Below are 24,867 nucleotides of genomic sequence, written 5' to 3'. Positions count from 1 at the left end.
ATCGTTAACCAGGGCCTGGAACACTGCAGGAGCATTGGTCAGTCCGAATGGCATCACCAGGTATTTGTAGTGCCCGCTAGCCATGTTAAAGGCTGTCTTCCACTCGTCTCCATCCAGTGTCCGCACCAGATGGTAGGCGTTCCGAAGGTCCAACTTTGAGAAGATAGTAGCCCCCTGGAGAGGCTCGAAAGCCGAAGCGATGAGTGGTAGCTGTCTTCCGCTCGTCTTCTTCCCGTATCCACACAAGATGGTAGGCGTTCCGAAGGTCCAACTTCAAGAAGATAGTAGCCTCCAGGAGAGGCTTGAAAGTCAAGACGATGAGTGGTAGTGGGTAACGGTTCTTAACCGTGATGTCATTAAAGCCCCGGTAGTCGATACACAGGCGCAGGGTTTCACAGATGACTGAAATATAACAAAACAGTTTGACATAGGAATACAGGATTTTCTGAGTGAAAGCAAAATAATTATGCATGCGTTATGAAATTATGAAAAATATTAATAACATTCCACCCATTAAGCCAAAGAGGACGATTTTTGTCATTGACAGCAGGAAAGGGCTACATGATTTGTGAATTAAATGGATCAAGTTGAGTAAACGTTAGTTGATACTGAACATTTTAAGTCAGACGGGTAACTCGTCTTTTTGAGTTTAAACGGTGAGATTGTTTTAGTGAAACAACATTCTTGTAATGTTCTATAAGAAAATGTATTAATTTCATCCCCAAGCATTTTCAATTTAAATATTATTTTAATCACTTTGGCTGAAACAAGCCATCACAAATCACTCTTGTACAGTATTATTGGAGGCCTGTTGCTAAGAAACTAAATTTGCAGCAGTGCATGCCAGAATACTTACTGCTGTCAAATCCAATGTGGCATACACTAGACTGACAGAGAGAAACCAGCCCACATACAGATCTTGATTTATATGACAATGATTATTATGGACGTCACATTTAAAACAAAAATATGAATGGTGTGTCCAAGTAGATTAAATAAAATACAAATGAGAAAAAAACGATATTTATATTTATTTTAACATTTAAAGAATAGCACCACTGAACAATTTCAAGCTCTAGTCTAGACATTTCTGTTAGAACCAAGACAGCTAGACAATGATGTGGGTTTGATCTGCCAATGACCATTCACAAAGAGAATTGGAAAACTAAAATCAAAAGTGACATTTTGATAAAACAATATCATACTCCTTCTATTAGGCTACATTAGAACAACATTATAGAGTCTGAAAATAAAATTCTATATAAAACGTTTTCACATGAATATCAAATTGGAATCCATTTCTGGGAATGTGCATGATATTAAAGTGGGACTACAAAAGAATGACTATACCTCCCCAGGGTTTTTGGGACATGAGCAGATCAACCACTTTAATTAAGAGAGGAGGACAGTTGCACACTCACCCAGTAGGTATTCAACACCTACTCTGAGATAAACCACTTCAGAGGCCATAAATAAACATTTTGAATCCTGTACTTCAAAATACTGATAATTACAAGCAAACAGTGCAAATACTGTTTCAAAGTCACCAGTGACCACTTACTGTAGGTCTGGATCGATCTGTGGCCATTGACCGGGCAGGTCTCTTCAGTTTTCATCTAAATGGATTCTGCAATGGATTTATCTGTTCCGTCCCCTATGTCCTCACCCATGTTACATGATGAAGTCAACCAGCCAGCCATTTTGGTATTTCCACAAGATCTAGGCTACTATAATGTATGTCCACAATAAATTGTAAGTTAGGAATAGGAAAGATTTTAATATTGGATATTCTACATTAGGTATTTAGAAACCTCAATATGTTGACTCAGGTTTTAATTTTTCTGTAATCGTAGTAGAGATAAAAGTGACAAAAATAACATTTCACCTGAAAAAACATGATTCGTAAGATACTTAGAAATGACTGGTTTGTATATCTACATAAAACTAAAAATCAAAAATAATTTTCTTTCTACCGTATTTTGATATACATTTCATTTCTCTTTGTAGAATAAATCTGAGGAAATGAACAGTGAGTTATGATACATTCTTCCTCCCACCTCAAAAATGCATTGTGAGATTGGATTTCCAGCTCATTTAACAGGCAGAAAAAGTGGGAATGCCATACTGGCTCTTGGACTGGGAGTAATTTAGATTGTAATGAGTAATCTAGGCCATGTCCTGCCCCGGGAAGTGGAATCACTGTGTGACTGAATACAGAGGTTAATTCAAGCACCTCTACAGGTGTTGGAGAAAATCAGAGCTCCGCTGCTGCTCTTTAATACAGTAGTCCTTTCCTCAGATCAGAACACATCTGCTGTGAGATTGGATGCAGGGCTCTCTCTTTTAAATAAAGTGACAGGTGACCCAGTTGTTTGCCATGTCCCTGTGCCCATCTAAAAAAATGGAGGTCCAGCAGAGCATGTCTGACTTTTTAACAGCATACGAGAGGTGAAACATTGACAGCTCTCATAAAGACAGATCGATTTCCAATCAGCAGCGGTGGCCAGATGTGCCTGCACACATGGGGGACAGGGGGAGGACTTATTGAAGTATTTTGGGAGCTGGTCAACAGGTGTACTGTTAGACTTGCTGTGCTAGATGAAAGATAGCATGGCTGTACCACGGGATGTATGTGGTATTTCAATTCGAGGAAGAAGTGAATCACAAGATGCAGAAGGGTTTGGAAGAACGGCGCATGGGTGGGTGGGAAAGCAGATGGAGATGATGAAAAAGTACTTGGCGTTGGCTAAACAATACAATAGAAAGGCAGCAGCAGGCAGTTCTGACAGCAGAACTAACAGTTACACTAAGGAATAGTGGCAAGGCTCTGGGAGACACGCCAGCAGCAGAGAAGGCCACGGGATATTAGGACTGGATGTCAAGTGTTAAAAGAGTAGGAGGAATGGTAAACTGAATTAATTACAGGCTTCAAAGAGACTCTCTATTTCATTGTACTGTATGTCGCTCAGATGGCTGGGTGTCATGTTGATGTCGTCTGTTATGCAACTATATGAATTATATGACAGGCAAAGTGATATACATGGAAACAACATACTGTTAAAAAAAAACACATTTAACAACAAGTCAGAATTTAGGTTTGCAAAAATTTAATAAATTCCCAGGTTTTTTTTTCGAAATCCCAGTTGGAATCAGGAGGGAATAAGCAGGAAATCCGTAATCCTCCAACCAGGATTTCTGGAAAACCAGGCAATATATTGAACGTTCCCAGAATTGTTCAACCCTTGTTAGCATTGCACATCCCATACATCCTACTGTTCTTTCCACAACTAGCAACTTGCATAGTGTACGCCTACACAGAGCTGGGCACAATGGTTCCCTTTTCCCTACAAGGAATAAACAGCCTGTCGCTTTGGGGCATTGTGATAGGGTCATGTGTGAATGTAAATCTGTAAATCTGTCAACCACTACCCAGGGCTTTGGCATCTATCATGCATCAAAACGATATGCTGAAGTGATATTAGACTGGGAGGTCATACCGATTGTGTGGACAGAAAAAAGCTCTTCTTAGAGCAACCTAATGAGGTGTATAAATACAAATATAAACAATATTAATCAAAACTGGGTGGGAATGGTAATGATTTTCATCCTGTTGTTCATTTAGTGATTGGTGAGGTGATTTGGTCCAAGTAGGTCACTTTAGTCCTGAAAACTTTCTGCAGAAAACACTGGAAGACAATTAATGAAACACCTGTCATTAGCATTGCTAATTGGGTTGTAAAACAGAATAAAGTAATCTTGCCATATGTAGAACATTGCTCTCTCACCAGACAGCAGTTAGCGCTGTAAAGGGTGTCATCTCTCATAACCTGACTGGCAGCCATCAGGTGATGGAAAATTACTTGGACACAGGCCAAGTAATTTTGGGCCCCTCTATTACTGGGCCCAACAGCGAGAACAGAAGCTATTATCATGTTCACAGGGTGTTTAGTTGGCCAAATAGAGTCTGAGGGGCAACATTGTGTCCTCCTCACAGACAGAGCTGATGCCATTTTGACTGGCCAACATATACATAAACAGAGAAAATTGAGTTTAGCATTTTCTACAAACATATGGATTTTTCACATCAGTGTTGTGGCTCAAACAATCAATAAACATATCTCTGTCTATTTTGTATGAATATTGACAATCGGTCCAGGTAAAGATGTTATCTCTTCACCCATAATGTAAATCGTTCCAAAACTACCACAAGGCAAATCCAACTCAAATTTGGCCATTTCACACAATCTACTTTTCTATTGAATAGCGCTAAATTGGTATGAAATGTGTAATTTCAGATGAAAGTTCACACTTTGATACAACTATTGTGAAAAATATAGATGAATACTATCTTTGGAGAAGTCAATTACAAACTCACGGTCAATAATATCATTGTCAACACACAAATTCTCTTTGTGACTGAGAATTATCTCCGAGTACAAATCTACAGGGACAAGAACTAAGTCAACTTGAAAACATCACCTTTCTAACTTGTCTCGAGTTGTTTCATCAGCCCAGTCTCACCTGGGAAACACAGTGAAAGAGCCAGGAAATTCAAGAGTTTGTTTTTGCTTCCCTTTCTTTGAAAGTTTTCCCTCCTTTGTTTCTGATGGCAATCTCAGAGGGCCTTATTATTTCTTAATTATAGATAGGCTGGCTCTACGATTTGGGACAGTTTTATGAGGGCTGCCATGCATCATGGCTCCCTTCTCTCACCGAGCATTTAGAAGACAACAGTTCACCTTGGGCTAATCTCTAGGACAACAGAATGACTCTCACTCTTTAACTAAGGGAATCAGACGCATCAGCACAAAGAAATGACTATTTGACACATTGTCAGTGTATCACACAACAGTTGTCTTTCTTTCAGATGATGCAGTAGCCCAGTGTAATATTTTATTGATTGACAATGCACCCAAACATAAGACACACAACTACAATATTCCTATACAGCATTAATGCATCTTATGTAGTTTAGTCTGCTAAAATAGGCTTACTGTTGTCACCAGTCACAATTTAAATTCTGTACAGCAACTACAATAAGTGACACAAACTAAAGCTCCTAATTAGTGCAGGATTTAAATAAATACATTTTTGAAATGACAAATGAGAACATCACTGTTAACTGATAATTAGATAATCCATGCATTAGGAAGGAAGTAACACTGTTAACATTTATCACACCTGAGTGATCATCATGTGTTAATTATAACTAGAGTACATGTAGCTCCACAAAATACTTTTTGAAGCTCTGGCAGAAGACACCTTATGCAAGCTACTGAGATTCACATTCAGTTTTCCTACAGTTGTTTGTAAGTTTGTTAGTTAAATTGCAGGGGCTAATATCGCAGTCTCCATCAGATCATGTTAACGCAGTCTCAGTGTTTACACTCTCTGAAGCAGCAATTCTATTTAAATTGGATTAACGGTATGTGTGTGCTTTTTGAAAACAATAATACAAATTTAAAAAATGAGTTGAGTTGGTTCAAGGCGAAGATCAACATGACTGCAGGGTGGTTTGCAATATAAGGGGTTTCTTAACAGGTTATTTAAATGACACGATGAATATAGCTTACTCTCAGACTAGTCCACTGCTTTAACGCCACCTTTTATTATAGGACAGCGTTAAAATGCCCCCATGTGGACATACAGTGTAACTTCATCCTTATTAAGAATTGGGCCATGGAGGCACGAAGAGTTCCTCCCAATAACACATGAGCAGCTTAAATTCAACCTCATTGCTCAGTGAAGATTATTAATGCTCTAGAACTTGTTAAAAGGGGAACTACACACATTTTATGCCTACAAAAATGGGGGTCCAACGTGTTATCACAGTCAGTGCCAAATACAACATACAGTAAGTTGGTACTAGGTAGTGCTTTTGTAATACTATCTGTTACTGTTGGGTTCACAGCATCCTTTACATTAGTTTAGTGATTTTAATATAACGTAGGAGGATTTTGTGAGACCTATCAAAATAGTTACATGCAAAAAATGCCAACTACTATATAATTAAGGTTGGATTTTGTTTAATAAGTGAACTCACAGGAAAAGACAGGAAAAGCGAAATACAACAATCACTTTTTGTTCAAATACCAACACAGCTTAAAAGGATAGATGAAATTAAACTCAGTATAAAAAGAGCTTAGGACATGTGCAAAGCAATAGGTTATATAAAGTGCATAAGGGAAACCACTTAATGAAGCATAATAACAATGTGTCAAACACATAGCTTAAACAACAGCCATCGTTATTTCACCACCAATTACACAAGACATGAGACAACAATCAAAACAAATCCGTACATACATATATAGCATGTTGAGTTGAAAAGTGCATCAAACACTTGCAAAAACAGCAATACAAAATGTCTTAAAAATGAGAAACCACTCACTTCCACAGAAATTACTATAGCTATTGAATGTTGTGTTTGTATTTTTTTGTGTGGGTGATTAATGCTGTTTGTTCATGATGGGCCGAATCCTAATTTGAGATCTGTGTGCATAAATCAAATTATCGAATTACTTATCTTTCAAGTTAGGATTGGGCCTGATGGGAGCTACATTAGTTCAATGACGTCTTCAGGCTCTGGCTTTCTTCTCTTTACGTCCTGTGGCTTCTGATGACGCATCTGCCTTCCTTTTGTGAGCCTGACAGAATTAAATCAATGACATGTCTACTTGTAAATGTTACAATGTATGTAATCACTGAAATATTAATATTCTAACACGAGTATTGACACATTTTTCATGGTAACATGGTTTGGAATCCTCAAGATGGTTAGCCAATGTCATTTTCTTCCCACAAAATGTTTATCCCAAAAACAAAACCACTGGTTGTGTGTTTATGGTTAAACCCATTTTGTACCTTAAAATCTGTATATGATTGTTTTGAAACAGTAAGATCAATTACCATCTGGCTTTTTGTGGTCCTTTTCTTCTTTTCAGCACGTTCCTTTTCCTCAATCTCCATATTTTCTTTTTCGATGAGGGAGATGAGAGTGTTACAGCGTCGCTGAAGTTCCTGGGGGAAGAAGAGGAAACTGTTTGTAGAGAAAACAAAACGATACTACAATGGATGTCTGATGTTCCTCTCCGTTAGCCAGTCTGTTTGAAGCAAACCATTTTTTAATATTTATTCATTATTCTCCTTGTGTGGTTATTACAGCTTTTGTTCATAATATTGACATTTTAATAACCAAAACAGTTCATGTAACATACCACTTTGTCAAAAACACAAAGTAATGATAAATAACCCCAGAGAGGTAACCCAGCAAACAGGGGACGTCCGGAGGACATTTGGCGATGTTCCCAATAACCCCAGAGAGGTGACCTAGCAAACAGGGTACGTCCTGAGGACATTTGTCAATGTTCCCATTTGGTCCCTTAAGTGTTTCAGCATGACGTTATCCCACTGACGTTCCGAGCACATTCTAAGAACATTACGTGATGGTCCCAAGGGACCATGCTCTGGGGGACCATTCTATAGTTCTCGGTTTGACCCAGGGATATTTTTAAGATGTTCTTGGGACATTGTGTTATGGTCTCCTGAAGGTCACCCGAACGTTCTTGGGACATTGTGTCACGGTTCCCTGGAGGTTTTGCCTAGTTCTGGTTTGTCCCGGGGATGTCCCCGAGAACATTTTTAGGACATTCTTGGGATGTTGTGTCATCGTCCTCTTAAGGTTCCCTAGACATTCATGGGACGTTTTGTCCAGACCCTCTAGAGGTTTTTGTTACGTGATGATGGTATGGGGGTTTTAAGGTAAGTAGGACGCTGTTCAGCTAAAATTGTGTAAACAATCTTCAATCAACAAGAATATGATTACATTTGACATGATCACTAGTAACTTTTCAATATGACCCCACCTAGGATTTGAACTCTCAACCTCTGGATTTGGGGTATGCTGATCTTCCTGCTGCGCCGCAAAGTCTGGAGAATTTCAGAAGTCCCCTACACATTCATTACCTATAATATATCTCTGCATTTAGCAGGAGACTGCTATTTTAGTTATCAGTTAATCTGACTATTCTCTCATTGATTTCACTGACTTATTTCAGTGATTTGAGTTGAGATTTTCAGTATACAGTAGTCTGATGTTGGTGGGGCATATTATTCCGTTTTTACGTTACTCCTGAATCCCTATGATAAATATAATAGTTTTTCTTCAGTGTATTTTTAACAGAGCTGAGATTTACTTTGAAGTCAAAGTGAAACCAGTCATTGATAGACATGGCGTAGCAGGAAGAGTAGAATGCTGTGAACCAAGAGGTTGTCAGTTCAAAGCCCAGGTGAGGACATGTTAAATAATAATTATTGTATACATAATGTAATCATGCATGTCAAATATGTAAGTTAAAAGCACTGTTTATGTGTGGGAGTCCCTAGCATTGCTAAAAGACAAAGAGCTGAGACTGTATCAGTGGTTCACTAATCAGGGCCTTGATAGGCTTGGCAACAGTAACAAGTGGTGTAATTATTTATTTATTTATTTTTGGGGGGGGGTTTCTTTGCAACAATCAGGCAACATCCCCGGGAAAAACCGGGAACTAGACAAAACCCTCCAGGGGACCATGACAGAACGTCCTGATGACTTCAGCTGACCATTTTGTGATGTCCTGGGGACGTCTTAACGACTCATTATTGTTTGCAAGGAAGTGTCTATGTATGCGTGAACCTGAACAATAGTCTTTCCTCCCATGAATTCCCATCCATCTCAACTTGTAAATAAGGGCCACATTGAAACAAATACAATTCTATATTCAACCATACCTATTATAGATCATGTGAGAGGAAAGCAAACAAAATTGTCTCTGAACTCACTGCAAAGTATATAATAAAAGTAATAAAACAAGTTTTTATGATGGTCCAGAGACAGCGAAGGAGGACACAAAAGCCTCATTTACACCTTGCACTAACATGTACCTTTCCTGATCTGATTAATATGATCCAATCACTATCTGATCAAGGTTTGTCGTGTCAACACATTGTACTAAAATGTGTCTCTTATCCGTCCACTGTATCCACATTGTGACCAGATTAGCTGGCGCCTCCATGTATGCAAATGATTTGACATACTATTTGAAATAATATAATTTGTTAAAAAATTACAGATGCCATAAGTCAATGGTGCTACATGTCAAAAGATTTTAAAAGCTGGTATAATGATGATCAAGACAAAAAGTGCACGTTAGCACTAGGGCTTAAGACACTATAACTGGGTTCATGAACTATCCCAGAGGCAGCCCAGGTGTCATTTCAAATACTGTAAGTGTCCCCATGTTTGCTCACCCAAGACTTCTGTAACATAGATAGTCAAACTGTTCAAGACATATTGTACCATGGCAGTTCGGGACTTGATGAACCAGTCGAATCTGAACTGGGGAGCATTCCGGACACACTGTCGGAGTTCTTCATAAACATTCTCCTTGTCAAAGCCCATCTTGTGGAGCATACAGATCAGGAACCTGTCCTCCTCCTCCGTGTAGTTCTTCCCTTTATTGGTGCCATACTGAATCCTCAACTGGTGGAATGGGGCCTTGTATCTCGCAATCTGAAATGATCAAAACAACATTTCCATTTAGTCAATTTGAAAATAAGAAGTAATCTTGGAGCATACTCAAATAAAGGTTCATAGTAGTAAATTTAACTATGTAATTTCCAGAGTATCTACCATAGGAAATACAGTGCCCTCCGTAATTATTGGGACAGTGAAGCATTTTTTTGGCTCTATACTTCAAAAGTTTGGATTTCAAATCAAACAATGACTATGGAGGTTAAAGTGCAGACTGTCAGCATTAATTTGAGGGTATTTCCATCCAAATTACAGCACTTTTTGTACATAGTCCCTCCATTTTAGGGGAGTAAAAGTATTGGGACAAATTCACTTACATGTGTATTAAAGTAGTAAAAGTTAAGTATTTGTTCCCATATTCATAGTACGCAATGACTACATCAAGCTTGTGACTCTACAAATTGTGGATGCATTGGCTGTTTGTTTTGGTTGTGTTTCATTTCAATAGAAATGAGTAAAAAGTACAGTAGTTGACCTTTGCATCCAGCGCCTTCTTAATGCTGATCCTCCTCTGGATACGGGCCTCGCCACGCTCCATCTGAGCCATGATTTTTTCAATATCCTGGAGTTCATTGCACCGCTCCCAGAAAATGGCTTGAAAATAAAACAAGAACATGTGTGAAAGGACTCGTGTGGCGCATAAAAAAGTTATAATCTGTAATAACCATGGTTATTTAAAACAGATACAAGAATGTGTCTAAAGGAAACACAATTATAATGGAATAAATATGAGGATGATTCTGATGAGGACCGGTATTTTACCAGAATATTCAATGACTTCCTCAGGGTTTTTCCCCTCGACTTCCCGAGCAATGCTGTCGATGTCATCACGGCCGTATTTCTCATTGGCTTTAATGAACTGATTGAAATCTCGCTTGTTCCAACTTGTGAACCCCTGTGAAACAACATTCACCACAAACACAGCACTTGCTTAGATAAAAGCTTTAGAATGTCCAATAACATGGCACTTTTTGTGACAAACAAATAGGGATCTTACTTAATAAAATAATTTATGCAGGAATCTCGAAAGTTGTGTCTCGCCTAGCCCCCTGCAGTACCTGTGTGAGAAGTTTCTCCTTCTCCTCAGTCTCCTCGGGACTGAGGGGCCCCGCCTCGTCAATCTTCCTCTGCTCCTCCTTCTGCACCTGGGCAGCGTTGGGAATGTCAGGGCTCCTGGGGACCTGCAGCGGCACAGGGGAGAGAACAGACACACAGCTCCTATTAGAGACAGCTCCAATGAGACATAACACTGAACGGCTCCGTCTCTCGCTACGAGGCAAGAGACTGCTAAGGCTGGGTGAAGCGATAGACAGGCCTGTTGGGGAACCAGACTAACTGAACAGATGTACCCTGGGATCAGGTGGCATAGGGGGAATGTGTGTGTGTGTTCTGTGGTTCTGGCACCATGGAGGAGCACAAGCTCCAATCTGTCTCAGTTCAGCAGCCTGCTCTGGCAGTGAGTGCCTCGGCACAGCGAACCACTTGGGATGCTGCTCACAAATGTCAGAGTTGAGACACACTTCTATGGACTCTATCCATGACTCCCATGTGTAACATGTTGGCTCTGTGAAAGCCCAAACCAACAGATTTCAAAATGTTGTTTTTTAAATATTGAACTTTGTAAATTGTTTCAGTAAAATAGAACCAGCAAGACGTGGAAACAAAAATACATTACTATAAACGGCCAAGCTTAAAGCTACTGTACATAAGATAACATATGCACACTTTCTGTATCTATCAGACAACGAACTTAACTACAGCTCTCTTACCTTGTAGCCTATAGTCTTCCTGTAATAAAGGATCTCCATCTCCAGCAGCTCAAACAGGCGAGGAGGAAAGAACTGGAAGTCCTGGATGTTGGGCTGTTTGGGGGGACGTGGGGCCTGAAATACAGTCATCATTATTAATCATGTTCTGGTGAGCAAGATTAACATGTACGCCACTTCCATGGACATCTTTCTGACCTGACTGGCCATCATTATTTGGAAGAATGGGGAAAGAAGACGAAGGATTGACTACTGACTAGCAACTCACCCATGAACAAGGGGGCAGCCCTTGAATAAGCATGTTGTTTATAAGCAGGGATACAAAGCAAGGCGGCAGCCCTTGAAGTTTCTGTGTGCTTAATCTGTGAGTGGGCGTTACCTTGGGGGCTCGAGGTTCACTGACACGCAGGGCTTCTCTGAAGTAGGCATCCACCGCATAGTTGGCTTTCCTCTCTCTTTTAGGAGGCTCAATCCATTCCATCATACTCAGCTACAAAACAAGGCCAGGTCATGACTCACAAGGGGAATCAAGTCAGTACATGGTATATGATGTACACCTCATTTTATGGTTATGGTGGTTTCATAAAGTTTATGTCATAAGCATCTATGAATAGCATACTCTGTACGTCATATCTACCTCTATCACACAGTATTCACAAAGTTCAACAACTGAAATTAAATTAAACCTGAGGCACAAGGGAACGAGCTAATCTACGTACAGTATCATCTCAAGCGTCTCTTTGATGCTATTAACAGGTCAAGAGCCATGACAAAGCATGTAGTAATGTGATACCTTTTGCTTCTCTCTGTAGTCCTCCCCTTCAAAGTTGTAGAGGCTGGTCTCTGCTCCTCCTGTGTCCACCGTGAAGTTCCTGAGGGAGCTCTCTCCCAGAGACTCCATGCGCTCGTTCATCTCAGCCGTCTAGGACAGGTCAAAAGGACAGGTCAGCACAGAGAACCAAACAGCCAGTCTGTCAACCAAACACTATGTGCTGTTCCCTCACTCACCTTCTTTGCCCCCCTCTCTAAGATAGTGTTGATGTCTTCATCTGTGAGCTCATTGTCTTTGGAGGCGAAGACGTGAGTGGCCCCATGCCTGATCATCTGCAGCATCTCATCTTTCCCCAGTTTGTTGGACTGCTCCATCAGCCTCCCTGGAAAGTTGAAAGATGTGAGAAGTAGTTGGGGTGTGGGACTGAATGTACCCTGCAGCAGCCTTACATTCATGTCTCAGGGTCTAGATCCTTCTGGAAACTGATAGTAGTATCTGTATCACAGGAGGCTACTGAGGGGAGGACGGTTCATAATAAATGGCTGGAATGGAGCGAATGGAAACCATGTGTTTGCTGTATTTGACACCATTTCACTCACTCCGCTCCAGGCATTACCACAAGCCTGTCCTCCCCAGTTAAGGTGCCACCAACCTTGTGTGATCTGCATACATGTATGCATTTGGTATCATTTTGTCCTAAGCCTAACCAAGGTCTGTCTGTCTTACCCGTCCCAAAGACCATTGCTTAACATGTAATGACAAACCATGAAGTTGGAATCAAAAACATGCTGAATACCTTGTTGTATAACTATGGAGTCTAGCCTCAACTTCATCTCAGCTCTTTCTACAATCCTCTCTTCGACTGTATTATCAGTGATGAGGCGGAACACACGCACTGGTTTCTTCTGACCAATCCTATGAGCCCTGTCCTAGAGAGGCAAAAACAAACACACCGATTGCCTCAGTTGATGAGGTGTCTATTTCTTTGAAATACAAGCCAGTGTTATAAATTAACATTACTAGTATTTTTGTATGCATGACATAAAATTTCACACTAAATGACTAATACTTACTTTTCCAAACACTTAATATATAGATGTACATTTCCAAGGAAGCCACAAATGAAATGTTTCTCACCATTGCTTGCAGGTCCACTTGAGGGTTCCAGTCAGAGTCATACAGGATGACGACGTCTGCAGTTGCCAGGTTAATGCCCAGACCTCCAGCTCTGGTGCTCAACATGAAAATGAACTTGCTGCTGTTTTCAGCATTGTAGGCCTCTATGGCGTCCTAGAAACACGGCCATAAAGCAGGGGTGTCAAACTCATTCCATGGTGGGCCTAGTGTCTGCAGGTTTAATTTTTTCCTCATAATTAAGACCTAGACAACCAGGTGAGGGGAGTTCCTTACTAATTAGAGACCTTATTTAATCAATCAAGTACAAAGGAGGAGCGAAAACCCGCAGACACTCGGCCCTCCGTGGAATGAGTTTGACACCTGTGCCATAAAATATTAGGCAGACAATGTCTAAAATATCCGTTTTTATGTAGTTGAAGTAGACACTTTACACATTAGAGCAAACATTTTTACAAGCAGGGTCAGTACGAGCACGGTAGACAAAGTAGTGGCTTAAACTAAAGTCCATGGTTGATTTGATACTGTTCCACTATAGCTCCTTATGGTTTCCATGGGAGCCTGTGTTGTGGCCAATGAGGCCTCATCAGCTGAAGTCATGCTCCGTACCTGTCTGGCTTCGTGTGGAGTGTTTCCATCTAGACGGCAGTACTCATAACCTCTCCACATGCAGTAGTCCTCAAGGATGTCAAGGACCCTGGTCATCTGGCTGAAGATGAGGACTCTAGACCCTGGCAACCAATGAGACAAAACATAGTCATTCCATTAGAGAGCAGAACAGCATACATACACTATCAGGTCACATAGCTCAAATGCAATCTCCAAAGAGAGAAAATTATTCATAGGGTTTCATGCATGGCAGGAAGGTTTGATTCATCTCATTCTAAATGAGCATGGCTGATTTGAGAGTCAAATGAACCTTTCTCATCAAGAAAACTTCGCAAGAAAATGATCAATTCTACATGTGAATCCTGATATCCTTCAACAGTACGCAATCTTTTGAGCCTGCGTCCTCTGAGGTTGTCCTTGCCTTTTAAAGACCATTATGTTCTTCCATTTATCAGAGTTTGCTTAGACAACCTATTGCATAGTCTGTTACAACTGCAAATGTACAGGGACAACCACAGATCTCTTTGAGATAAACACATCAAATATACATGAAGATGGGATACTACAGTATACATCAATGGGATAAACTACAGTCAAATCCTTGAATGATGGGTGTATCACCTTGTTCCTGGACTTTGGGCAGCAGTTTATCCAGGGCCACCATCTTGCCACTGTTGGTGACCAAGTGACTGTCGGTAGTGTAGGGGGGCCCGGGCTCGGCCCCGTCAAACAGGTATGGGTGGTTGCAGCACTTCCGCAGTTGCATCAAGATATTCAACAGACGCATCTTGTCTGTTTTTCCAGAAGAATTGAGGATGTCAATGTCTTTCATCAGAATTCGTGTGTACCTAACAAAAATAGAACAACAAAACGTTTTTTCATTTGAAATTATTTTGGAAAGAATTTAATTAGTAGAAATGTTGAACCAACACAAGCTATGGGCAACACTGAGAAGGACAAAGTATTTGAACCAAAAACATACCATTCTCGCTGCATCTTACTCAGTCCGAGGTAAATCTTCACCTCTTTTTTGGGAGGCAGGTTTTTCTCCACTTCAGCTTTTATCCGACGCAGAAGGAAAGGCCTTAGCACCTGAACAAACATCACGTTATACACAAGAAGGAAAGGCCTTAGCACCTGAACAAACATCACGTTATACACAAGAAGGAAAGGCCTCAGCACCTGAACAAACATCACGTTATACACAAGAAGGAAAGGCCTCAGCACCTGAACAAACATCACGTTATACACAAGAAGGAAAGGCCTTAGCACCTGAACAAACAGCCTATTACACAAGAAGGAAAGGCCTCAGCACCTGAACAAACAGCACATTATACACAAGAAGGAAAGGCCTCAGCACCTGAACAAACATCACGTTATACGCAAGAAGGAAAGGCCTCAGCACCTGAACAAACAGCACGTTATACACAAGAAGGAAAGGCCTTAGCACCTGAACAAACAGCACGTTATACACAAGAAGGAAAGGCCTTAGCACCTGAACAAACAGCCTTTACACAAGAAGGAAAGGCCTTAGCACCTGAACAAACAGCACGTTATACACAAGAAGGAAAGGCCTCAGCACCTGAACAAACAGCCTTATACACAAGAAGGAAAGGCCTCAGCACCTGAACAAACAGCCTATTACACAAGAAGGAAAGGCCTTAGCACCTGAACAAACAGCCTATTACACAAGAAGGAAAGGCCTCAGCACCTGAACAAACAGCACGTTATACACAAGAAGGAAAGGCCTTAGCACCTGAACAAACAGCACGTTATACACAAGAAGGAAAGGCCTCAGCACCTGAACAAACAGCACGTTATACACAAGAAGGAAAGGCCTCAGCACCTGAACAAACAGCACGTTATACACAAGAAGGAAAGGCCTCAGCACCTGAACAAACAGCACGTTATACACAAGAAGGAAAGGCCTTAGCACCTGAACAAACAGCCTATTACACAAGAAGGAAAGGCCTCAGCACCTGAACAAACATCACGTTATACACAAGAAGGAAAGGCCTCAGCACCTGAACAAACAGCCTATTACACAAGAAGGAAAGGCCTCAGCACCTGAACAAACAGCACGTTATACACAAGAAGGAAAGGCCTCAGCACCTGAACAAACAGCACGTTATACACAAGAAGGAAAGGCCTCAGCACCTGAACAAACATCACGTTATACACAAGAAGGAAAGGCCTCAGCACCTGAACAAACAGCCTATTACACAAGAAGGAAAGGCCTAAGCACCTACTAGAGCCTGACATATATGTATGTTTATTTGGGTCCAATACCGATTCCGATTTTTGGGGGGTTAAAACTTACCGATACCGATTTATCTGCCAATATACTGTTTCACAGCAGCAAAATTTCATTTCCTTACTCTGATTTCTCATAAATTGCCATCCAAAAGAGCAATTGTTCAACAAATATGCTTCAAATGTTAAATAATGACATCAATAGAAGTGTTCAGATCAGCACGACATTCCCTTTTTTCATCCTATTTATTGAATATCGGTTATCAGTGGAATTATCAGCTGACAGCGATATAGCGTTTAAAAGGCCAATATCGGATGATAATATCAGTGAACCGATATAATCGGTCAGGCTCTATAACAAACAGCACACTAACAAGGCAAATGCTTTTCTAACTAAAGACATTTTATTATCCATCTCTTAACACAACAGAATAATAGATAAGGAGAATTCTGCAGTAATCTCTGAGAGTAATGGAAATGTGAAACACAGCTTACCGCATGCAGACGCTCCACCAGCTTCTGGTCCCCCAGACAGTTGTTGGTGTCAAACCAAGAATCAAAGTCCTGAGAATATAAGGAACATTTTCCTTTTGTTTTCAACAAGTAAAGATTTTCCATGAAAGTGCAAAATATAATTTTGAGAGAGTAAAGATGATTCTGCTTTGGCTTCATTTGCAGAGGGGAATGTGTTAGAGAAAGGACAGGATACATATGATAAGCTACAGCTTGTGGGGGTGAGGGATCCCAGACAAACTTGGAGGAACTGACAACAGAACAGAGCAGTGCCTGAGGGGGAGGCCTGTGCTCGGGGCTACCTTTCCCTCTCTGACACATCATGGAAAGACAAGAAGCATGTCAGGCTGAGGACTTCCGTGATTGACAGATGCTCATTGAAACTAGGTGGTATAAAATGGAACAACAAAAAACATTAAGTTACTGCTGGAGGGTCTTTTGACACAAAACATCAAAATAATGCAGTTCATTTTGCCTGGAGCGATATGATTTTATTTTCTTCCTCCATTTAGCATTCCAGTCACATTCATCTAAAGGAGAGGAATATCCCTACTAGAGAAATACATGGAGAGAACAGACAGAGGTAGCACTCACATTGGCAGAGTTGAAGACATCAGGCAGCAGGAAGTTGAGGAGTGACCACAGCTCATGGAGGTTGTTCTGCAGAGGTGTTCCAGTCAGGAGGAGACGGTTGGTGGTTTTGAACTCACGGACAATCTCTGAGAGCTGACAACACCGGACAGATGTTAAGATTACATAAATATCATTTAAAAAAAATTTATTGGCCAGAGTTTAATTAATTGAAAAGTAGAAATAAAAGCTTGGTTCAGACCACAATTATTTTCATTCGAGTACATACCTTGGACTTCTCATTTTTTATCCTGTGAGCTTCGTCGATGACAAGGTATCTCCAGTTGAACTTCTTGAAGACCGATTTTTCTCTGATGACCATCTCATAGGATGTGACACAAACATCCCATTCCCCTGGCATCATGACATCGCGGATGAACGCCGCCTAGCCAATAAGGAGAACATTTGTCAAAGGAGTCATCTGTGGTCTTGGTTAGCTACCCACTTGATAATGTTTTATAAGAGGACACATTTAAATCAGTGTCAATCAAGAGAAAAAACAGGACATACTCTTGCATCCTTGTCCCCAATAAGACAGACAGCCTTCAGGGTTGGTACCCAGCGTTTGAACTCATTCATCCAGTTGTGTAGCGTTGATTTGGGAACCAGAACCATGTGGGGGCCTGGAATGTTCCTGTAGTGCTTCAGGTATCCCAGCAATGCAATGGTTTGGAGGGTCTTCCCTAAGCCCTGTTGTCAACACACAATTATAAAGTAGGTAGTTCGAGTCCTGAATGCTGATTGGCTGACAGCCGTGTTAAATCAGATTGTATACCACGGGTATGACAAAACATTTAATTTTACTGCTCTAATTACGTTGGTAACCAGTTTATAATAGCAATAAGGCACCCCAGGGGTTTGTGGTATATGGCCAATATACCACGACTAAGGGTTGTATCCAGTCACTCCTCGTTTCGTCGTGCTTAAGAACTGCCCTTAGCCGTGGTATATTGGCCATATACCACACCCCATCGTGCCTTATTGCTTAATTAAAAAGTGGGTGGTTCGAGCCCTGAATGCTGATTTGGCTGACAGCCGAGGTATATCAGACCATATATCACAGGTATGACAAAACATTTATTTTGAGTCTTCTAATTACATTGGTAACCAGTTTAAAATAGCAATAAGGCACCTCAGGGGTTTGTGATATATGGTCAATATACCATGGCTAAGGGCAGTATCCAGCACTCAGCGTTGCATCTCCCTTAGTCGTGGTATATTGGCCATATATCACACCCCCTCTGGCCTTATTGCTTAAATAAACAACCTGTCATACACAGCTTGACTCACAACTAGTGGCACTTACTTACATTTGGATATAGATATAATATACATATTTATCTCAATATAAGGCTCTGGCACTTAAACATAAACTATTGTTAATTGCATGTTTAAGGTACAGTCGTTACCATTTCGTCAGCCAGAATTCCATTAATGCCATTTTCATAAAGGGAGATCATCCAGTTGAGACCTCTGACTTGATAATCTCTCAGCTCTCCATTTTTCACATCTGGAAAATAAAATAGGTTATGTCAGTAGCCCTTTCCTGCAGTCAATGACCAAAAGCGCCCTCTAAAAATACAATGAAGATCCGGTGTTTCTATGTCAAACAGTTTTGTTATATTTCAGTCTTCTGTGAAGTATATAAAGTGTAATATTGGGATGCAAATTCAAAATGGAATACATTTCAACTCTATATCTGACATGGTACCCACAACCATCAATGTGTGTGAGGTGTATATTTTTGTATCAAAGAAGATTTGTTTAAGACTACCGAGAATCACTCTGTATAACCCTGATTTAGCCAACTGTGGTAAAAAGTTAATGAAAAAAAGGAAATTATATTCGTATCCATCGTCAGCTATTCTCAAATGGGAGCTAATTAGGATTATAGGTAAAGACCTGATAGAATACAACACTGAGTTACACCTGCTACTGTTCATTTACACAGAGAGTGTTAACATTAGCATTTAAGCTATATGAAAACATCATACAGGATGGGGACTCTTCAAAGCGAACCAAGACGTTAGCTGCCTTCCTGCTCTCAGATAACAACTCCTCATCTTCTTCTTGTTCCGTGCGTCGGTGGCGGTTACTGTAAAAAACACAGGAGGCAGACAATTAGTTTGTAAAAAATAATGATATCTGGTATTGGTACAATGGTAAACAGATTGTATTGTTTATTATTTCATGGTTTATTGACCAAAATAGCTTGTTTATTTAAAATAACAGACCTGTCAATTCAAAAACATACAAGTAATGTCAGGACTCTTAAAACAAGTCAGCAGTCACATACTCTCCAACAGAGAGGAGATTTTGTTTCTCATCCTGTTTAACGCGAGGTCTTCCAGGTTTCACTTTCAGGGGTGAAGTAGGAGACTTCTGAGATGCAGGCTGGATGAAGTGGGCAAAGAGTTCTGTTTGCTTGAGCAGAAACTCAAACCGGTTCGCTCTATCTGTTTTCTATGATTAAAAGACAGGGAGAAAATAAAAAGTTAAACCAACAGGTTCTGTTTTACTAGTAAGGATATGAGATCAATGTTATGCTAAACTGTCATTTTGCCATTCACATTCACTATACACTGCAATTCCAAACATTTACCACAGTGGGGAGCCCATTGCAAAAATTGGAGAAAAATAAATGATGAAAAATAAACATATCAAATATCTGGCACAGAATTCAACCAAGATGTGACTACTCTTGTGTGACGTGATAATCCCTAGAGTAATATGTCTTGCAAATGCATCTTAAAATCGCAAATTTATCCTATTTAGATATCTATAAAGAATGTTTGTGAGAAAGCAATTTGTCTCACCCTTTTCTCCTCATACTCTGGATCCAACTCCCCCTCCGCCTTGGGCACAGCCTTCAGAGGTGGCTTCAGCTGAAACACAGTAGACTACTTTATTACATTCTCAACGTACTGTACATATTTATGATTTGGTAACATTTAATCAATGTAATGTGCAATTTAAAACAATTAAATGTTCTATTTCAGTGGGCCTTATTAAGGGAATTTGTTGTGTATTGTATATAATTTCCTCTGAATTAATGCAAAATTATTCTACATATTGAATGATTATGGCCTTGGTTGCAAGTTGGCTTCATGTGACGCTTGTGCAATCAATTTTGTGCACGTTCACATATTGTGTGCTCAAAATGTATTATAAAATGTGCAAAAAGTTATGCCTTCTGAAGTTCAAGCATTTAGCTTCACCTTTAATGTTAGGCTACTCTTCATAAAACATATTACATAGCTACTGTAGCTAGCTATAGCCAACTCGACAATCCCCAAAGCACAACAGCCAGTGTTGAAATTGACAGCTGATTTGCTTGAGGCTGCTCGTGCTGCGTGTGTTGTGCTGCCAGGGCTGAGTGAGATACACAACAAGCTACTACTATACAGTCAGAGGCTCGGTCTGGGACTACGAAGCTTGTCACACTGGTTACAAATTGGCAGCATTTATAGAAGTCTACGGGAATATTGGCTAAATGTCTATGAATTGCACGACGAAACCCATTGTTATGTTTGCTGGCCAGCCCAGCGTCTTACCTGGTAGCTACCTAACATCTGTAAGAGAGCTATGCAGATGTGCAAGCCTCCTTCCCGCCATGTTCCCCCCAATTGAACAAAACTGCAAACTTCTAGCAACCTAACAGTACAGTGTATCTCATATTTCTGGAAAAGAAGATGTCTGCTTTTAAATGCTCACCTCTTCTTCTTCGGGTACAGGCTCTCTGGAAGTTGAAGGAATCTCTTCATCTGACATTCTGTGGACTCGGTTTTTATCATGAGTTATTTTAGACCAGACTGTGTAAGTTATTATACATTGCAAAAATGCTTGCTACGTCATTAGATAGACTGTACATTGTGAGCATACGCCCCCTTCATAATATCTCGCGAGTATATAGCATTGAAATACCGCGATAACACCATGTACGCCACTAGAACGTTCGAAATAATATTGGTAGCCCTGTTTCATTTCAGCAATAAGGCATGAGGGAGGTACATGGCCAATATACCACGGATAAGGGCTGTTCTTATGCACGATCCAACCCAGAGTGCATAAATACAGCCCTTAGCCATGGTATATTGGCCATATACCACAAACCCCAGAGGTGACTTATTGCCATTATAAACTCGTTATCAACGTAATTAGAGCAGTAAAAATACATGTTTTGTCATACCCGTCGTACAACGTCTGATATACCACGGCTGTCAGCCAATCTGCATTCAAATGTAATTTATAAACTTGGTGGTTTGATCCCTGAATGCTGACGGTTATGACAAAACATTTATTTGTTTATAAGTAAGCAATCCTATGGTAACAAAAACATAAACAATTAAGTAAAAGGACCTGCTTTTCTTTCTCGGGTTGTTATTGTAAAACCTCATTACAGTTTATAAGCCATATTCTTCAAAATCAAGGGGTGTATTTCATTTGTTGAAAGGAGGCCTGCTGCATATCTACCACAAGATGGCGATCAGGGACAAGCATTTATAACTCTCCTTCACCAGCCGTAGGCAAGCTATGCAAGCTAGACCATTTAATTTATAAACAATATTCTTCAGCCATAAATCACATGGCCTTAGACCAACATAACCTTTTTTTGGGGGGGGATTCTAAATTACAGCAAGATATCTCTTTGCAAAATTAACCTTTATCAATACATTTATGCTCTAGATTCTTCATTTCCCCCCTACAACTAGCCTACTGTACAAAGCGTTTTAGGTCTCAAAGCCACTATATATAGGTTTTTGTACAATTTAAATGCATCCCAAAGTGTGTTATGTGTTTTCTCTATTAGTGTATTTAACTTGCACAAGGTTGTTATTTTGGTGCATACCATTATTCTGACTAAGACAAAGAACATTGGGATGGTTTATGTGACAGCTGGCTCTAGGTTTTAATGATGCACACACATGCACACACATTTACAAATTCACATACATGTTCCTCTCTCTCTCTCTCTATCTTGATCACTCTCTCTCACTCACTCTGTCAGACCCACACACATCTACGGACTCAAGCATACAGACACCACCCCCTTTCTCCCTTCCCCTCTCTCTCTCTCTCTCTCTCTCTCTCTCTCTCTCTCTGCCTTTCTCTCTCTCTCTCTCTCTCTCCCTCTCCCTTGTCTGTCAGTGTGATCAATGGCTTGACTTCCTCTTTTTGGTATGGCTGTAGGCTGTATACAAGAACGCAGGATTCGCGTGGTGCTGCTCTCAGTTTCACAGCAGCAGCAGCCAGCAGTGCTTGAAGACAATTATATCTAGAAAACACGCCGGATTCCCTCTGCAGTCAAGATGAGTGCAGGGGATGTGGTCTGCACCGGCTGGCTCATCAAATCCCCCCCTGAGAAGAAACTAAAGAGATATGTGAGTAGAAGATCAGGCTGTGCAGGTGGCTGGATCTGTGCTATTGTGATACATTTTACCCAAGCAGTAGTAGTACTAGTTCCTGCTGCAGAGCAGTGTGTTTGTGTTTGTGTGTGTGTGTGTGTGTGTGGGGGGGGGGATTCTCAGCCATCAACACAACTGCACTGCAATGCCGTTAGTTCACAAGATACTGTTGGTTTATTTTCCCAAATTAAGCTTGCAGAGGCATGTAGAATCATGACCATTACATGCCTTTTTGTAAATAGTGTTTTCATGCAATCTCACCTGTGTCTTCCTCCTCATTTTTATAGTAGTGGCCATTAATGACATACTGTATGACATACTGTTCATGCTGATGTGCATCATCAATGCACTGTGAAAATAAAATGTTGATGCCCCTCAGAAAACGCAAATGAATTTTAAACATACAAACTGCTTATAAACCATTATGTTTACCATTTTGACCTTTGTTAAGAATTTCATAATTTGGGGTTGCCTTTTATTAAATATTCAAGTGCAGTATACTCTAATGCTAACAGGTCTGGATGAGCGTGTTTGACCAGAAGTGAAATGGGACAAGTGCCTTGCATGGAAATCTGCAGTGTTTCTGTAGGGGTCATGTGAGAGTGTTGTTGTGTAAGGAGGAAAGGGGGAGGCTACCCATTCTGGGATGTGTGTTGAGACTGTTGGTCTCTCATTCTGTGAAAATTGGGGATGTTATGCAAAACATGGGAAGTACTGTCACTGCCAAGCAATACAAAATGACCCAACAGGCAGAAATGACCAGGCTTTATGATGGCTGTTTGCACTTCCTCTCTCCAGAGGAGAGAGGACGAGGGCTTTTCTGAAAACTAGCACAGAGAAAGGGGGACAGTGGTAATTCACTGGAGGGAGAGTCACTTAAGAGACACTATTTGGTGGGAAATAGTTCAAGGGCTTTGTGGAGGACACAGACAAACAGGAAGGACATGGTTTTCCATTGCATGAACCAGACTAACCATACACAATAGCAATGTGTGTGGGAATGCGTTGGACATCACTCCTTACCAGGGTTGGGTAGGTTACTTTCTAAATGTAATCCGTTACAGTTACCAGTTACCTATCCAAAATTTTAATCATTAATGTAACTGTTGGATTACCCAAACTCAGTAAAGTAATCTGATTACATTCAGTTACTTTTAGATGACTTTCCCCTTAAGAGACATTAGAAGAATACAAACATATATGTTACCAATTGAACAACATCTTTTGCAGGATAAATCAATGTTAAAGTTTACATAGCTGGCTATATATGGATGTTAAATGTTACTTTATGGGTTGGTTATGTAGACTTCTTCTAACCCATCGCTTTCTGCTACATATAATAATACAATTTAATTACACCTTTACATTAAAAACCTAAGTCTATCAGAAGTCCAGTCATTCCAATAAATGTTATACCCCTTGATCTTCAAAAATAGGACTTGGAAATATGGAAGAATAGATTAGCCAAATTGTTTTACCTGAGCATAACCCCAAAACTAAAGACCTATTAGCCAGCCCTGTTGTTTATGATTTTGTTGTCATGGAAAACTTATTGGGCTCATTGATTCGAGTTGAAACCCTAACCCTAACTGCTAACCTCATGGAATGGCATGATTTGAGCACTACTGAAAAGTGCTATTTGCATGTTAAAAATGAATGCCATATGCTGCATTTGCTATAGGCCTATTGTTTACCATTTTGTTGGTGACACTTTGATATCTTGATAATATGCATCTGTTTAAAGGACAAATCCACAGATGAAACAATAACAAAATGGCTGCCCACTTTTGTTTCGGTAAAAAGCTGAGGGATGGGCCTGGAGAAATGTAACCACTCTCAGATTAATAGACAGAGCTATGGATGCAAGGATTCATGATATCAAAATGATTGTTTTAACCCTGTTATGAGGCTAAGCAGTGTCTGTTTACATTTGCGATGTTTACAAACATTGGAGAAAAACAAACTTATATTTTGGGTTGTCATGGAGCGTGTTAGTTGAACTAAGCTCATGAGGCATTTATAAGTTAAATTCTTCAAGAATCAATGGATACATACACTACCGTTCAAAAGTTTGGGGTCACTTAGAAATGCCCTTGTTTTTGAAAGAAAAGCAATTTTTTTGTCCATTAAAATAATATAAAATTGATCAGAAATAAAGGGTAGACATTGTTAATGTTGTAAATGACTATTGTAGCTGGAAAAAGTTGGTTTTTA

At 40.2% G+C, this 24,867-nt stretch overlaps 2 protein-coding genes across 6 annotated transcripts in view; one reads left to right on the top strand and one right to left on the bottom strand.

Annotated features, from left to right (window-relative positions):
* Positions 1-6,009: 6,009 nt before the first annotated feature.
* Positions 6,010-21,127, bottom strand: smarca1 (SWI/SNF related, matrix associated, actin dependent regulator of chromatin, subfamily a, member 1). Of its 2 annotated transcripts, none has more exons than XM_024431448.2 (24): positions 20,963-21,127; positions 20,065-20,133; positions 19,545-19,711; positions 19,243-19,343; positions 18,658-18,758; positions 17,759-17,938; positions 17,478-17,633; positions 17,213-17,344; positions 16,601-16,669; positions 14,835-14,944; positions 14,474-14,700; positions 13,853-13,974; positions 13,247-13,399; positions 12,906-13,038; positions 12,346-12,491; positions 12,131-12,259; positions 11,717-11,827; positions 11,341-11,454; positions 10,630-10,752; positions 10,334-10,466; positions 10,047-10,165; positions 9,338-9,550; positions 6,910-7,020; positions 6,010-6,647 (listed from the first exon to the last, which is right to left on the bottom strand). In XM_024431448.2, the coding sequence occupies exons 1-24, from the start codon at positions 21,017-21,019 to the stop codon at positions 6,579-6,581; spliced, it is 3,045 nt and encodes a 1,014-aa protein (XP_024287216.1). In that variant the 5' UTR covers positions 21,020-21,127; the 3' UTR covers positions 6,010-6,578. The 2 variants fall into 2 exon arrangements, with proteins under 2 accessions (XP_024287216.1, XP_024287217.1); XM_024431449.2 differs by lacking the exon at positions 20,963-21,127 and adding an exon at positions 20,803-20,872.
* A 1,132-nt stretch (positions 21,128-22,259) lies between these two features.
* gab3 (GRB2 associated binding protein 3) overlaps positions 22,260-24,867 on the top strand; it is a 32,595-nt gene continuing 29,987 nt past the window's right edge. The window contains exon 1 of one of the 4 annotated variants that reach the window (XM_042326721.1): positions 22,260-22,629. In XM_042326721.1, coding sequence (XP_042182655.1) covers positions 22,558-22,629 — 72 coding nt within the window. In that variant the 5' untranslated portion in view covers positions 22,260-22,557. Of the gene's footprint in view, positions 22,630-23,413; positions 23,686-24,867 lie in introns of those variants that run through there. The other 3 variants (XM_042326724.1, XM_024433850.2, XM_042326723.1) reach the window with 3 other exon arrangements.

Source organism: Oncorhynchus tshawytscha, linkage group LG09, assembly GCF_018296145.1.
Source record: "Oncorhynchus tshawytscha isolate Ot180627B linkage group LG09, Otsh_v2.0, whole genome shotgun sequence".
Taxonomy (NCBI): domain Eukaryota; kingdom Metazoa; phylum Chordata; class Actinopteri; order Salmoniformes; family Salmonidae; genus Oncorhynchus; species Oncorhynchus tshawytscha.
The sequence above is the reverse complement of the archived record's forward strand: the minus strand, read 5'-3'. Positions and strand labels throughout refer to the sequence as shown.

Excerpts from the sequence above, each read along its gene's own strand:
- smarca1 (XM_024431448.2), bottom strand. The coding sequence starts at position 21,019 with ATGTCAGATGAAGAGATTCCTTCAACTTCCAGAGAGCCTGTACCCGAA. Across the intron at positions 19,344-19,544 it reads AATCTCCTCTCTGTTGGAGA|TAACCGCCACCGACGCACGG; the intron begins GTATGTGACTGC and ends TGTTTTTTACAG. Across the intron at positions 10,467-10,629 it reads AGGAGAAACTTCTCACACAG|GGGTTCACAAGTTGGAACAA; the intron begins GTACTGCAGGGG and ends GTTGTTTCACAG.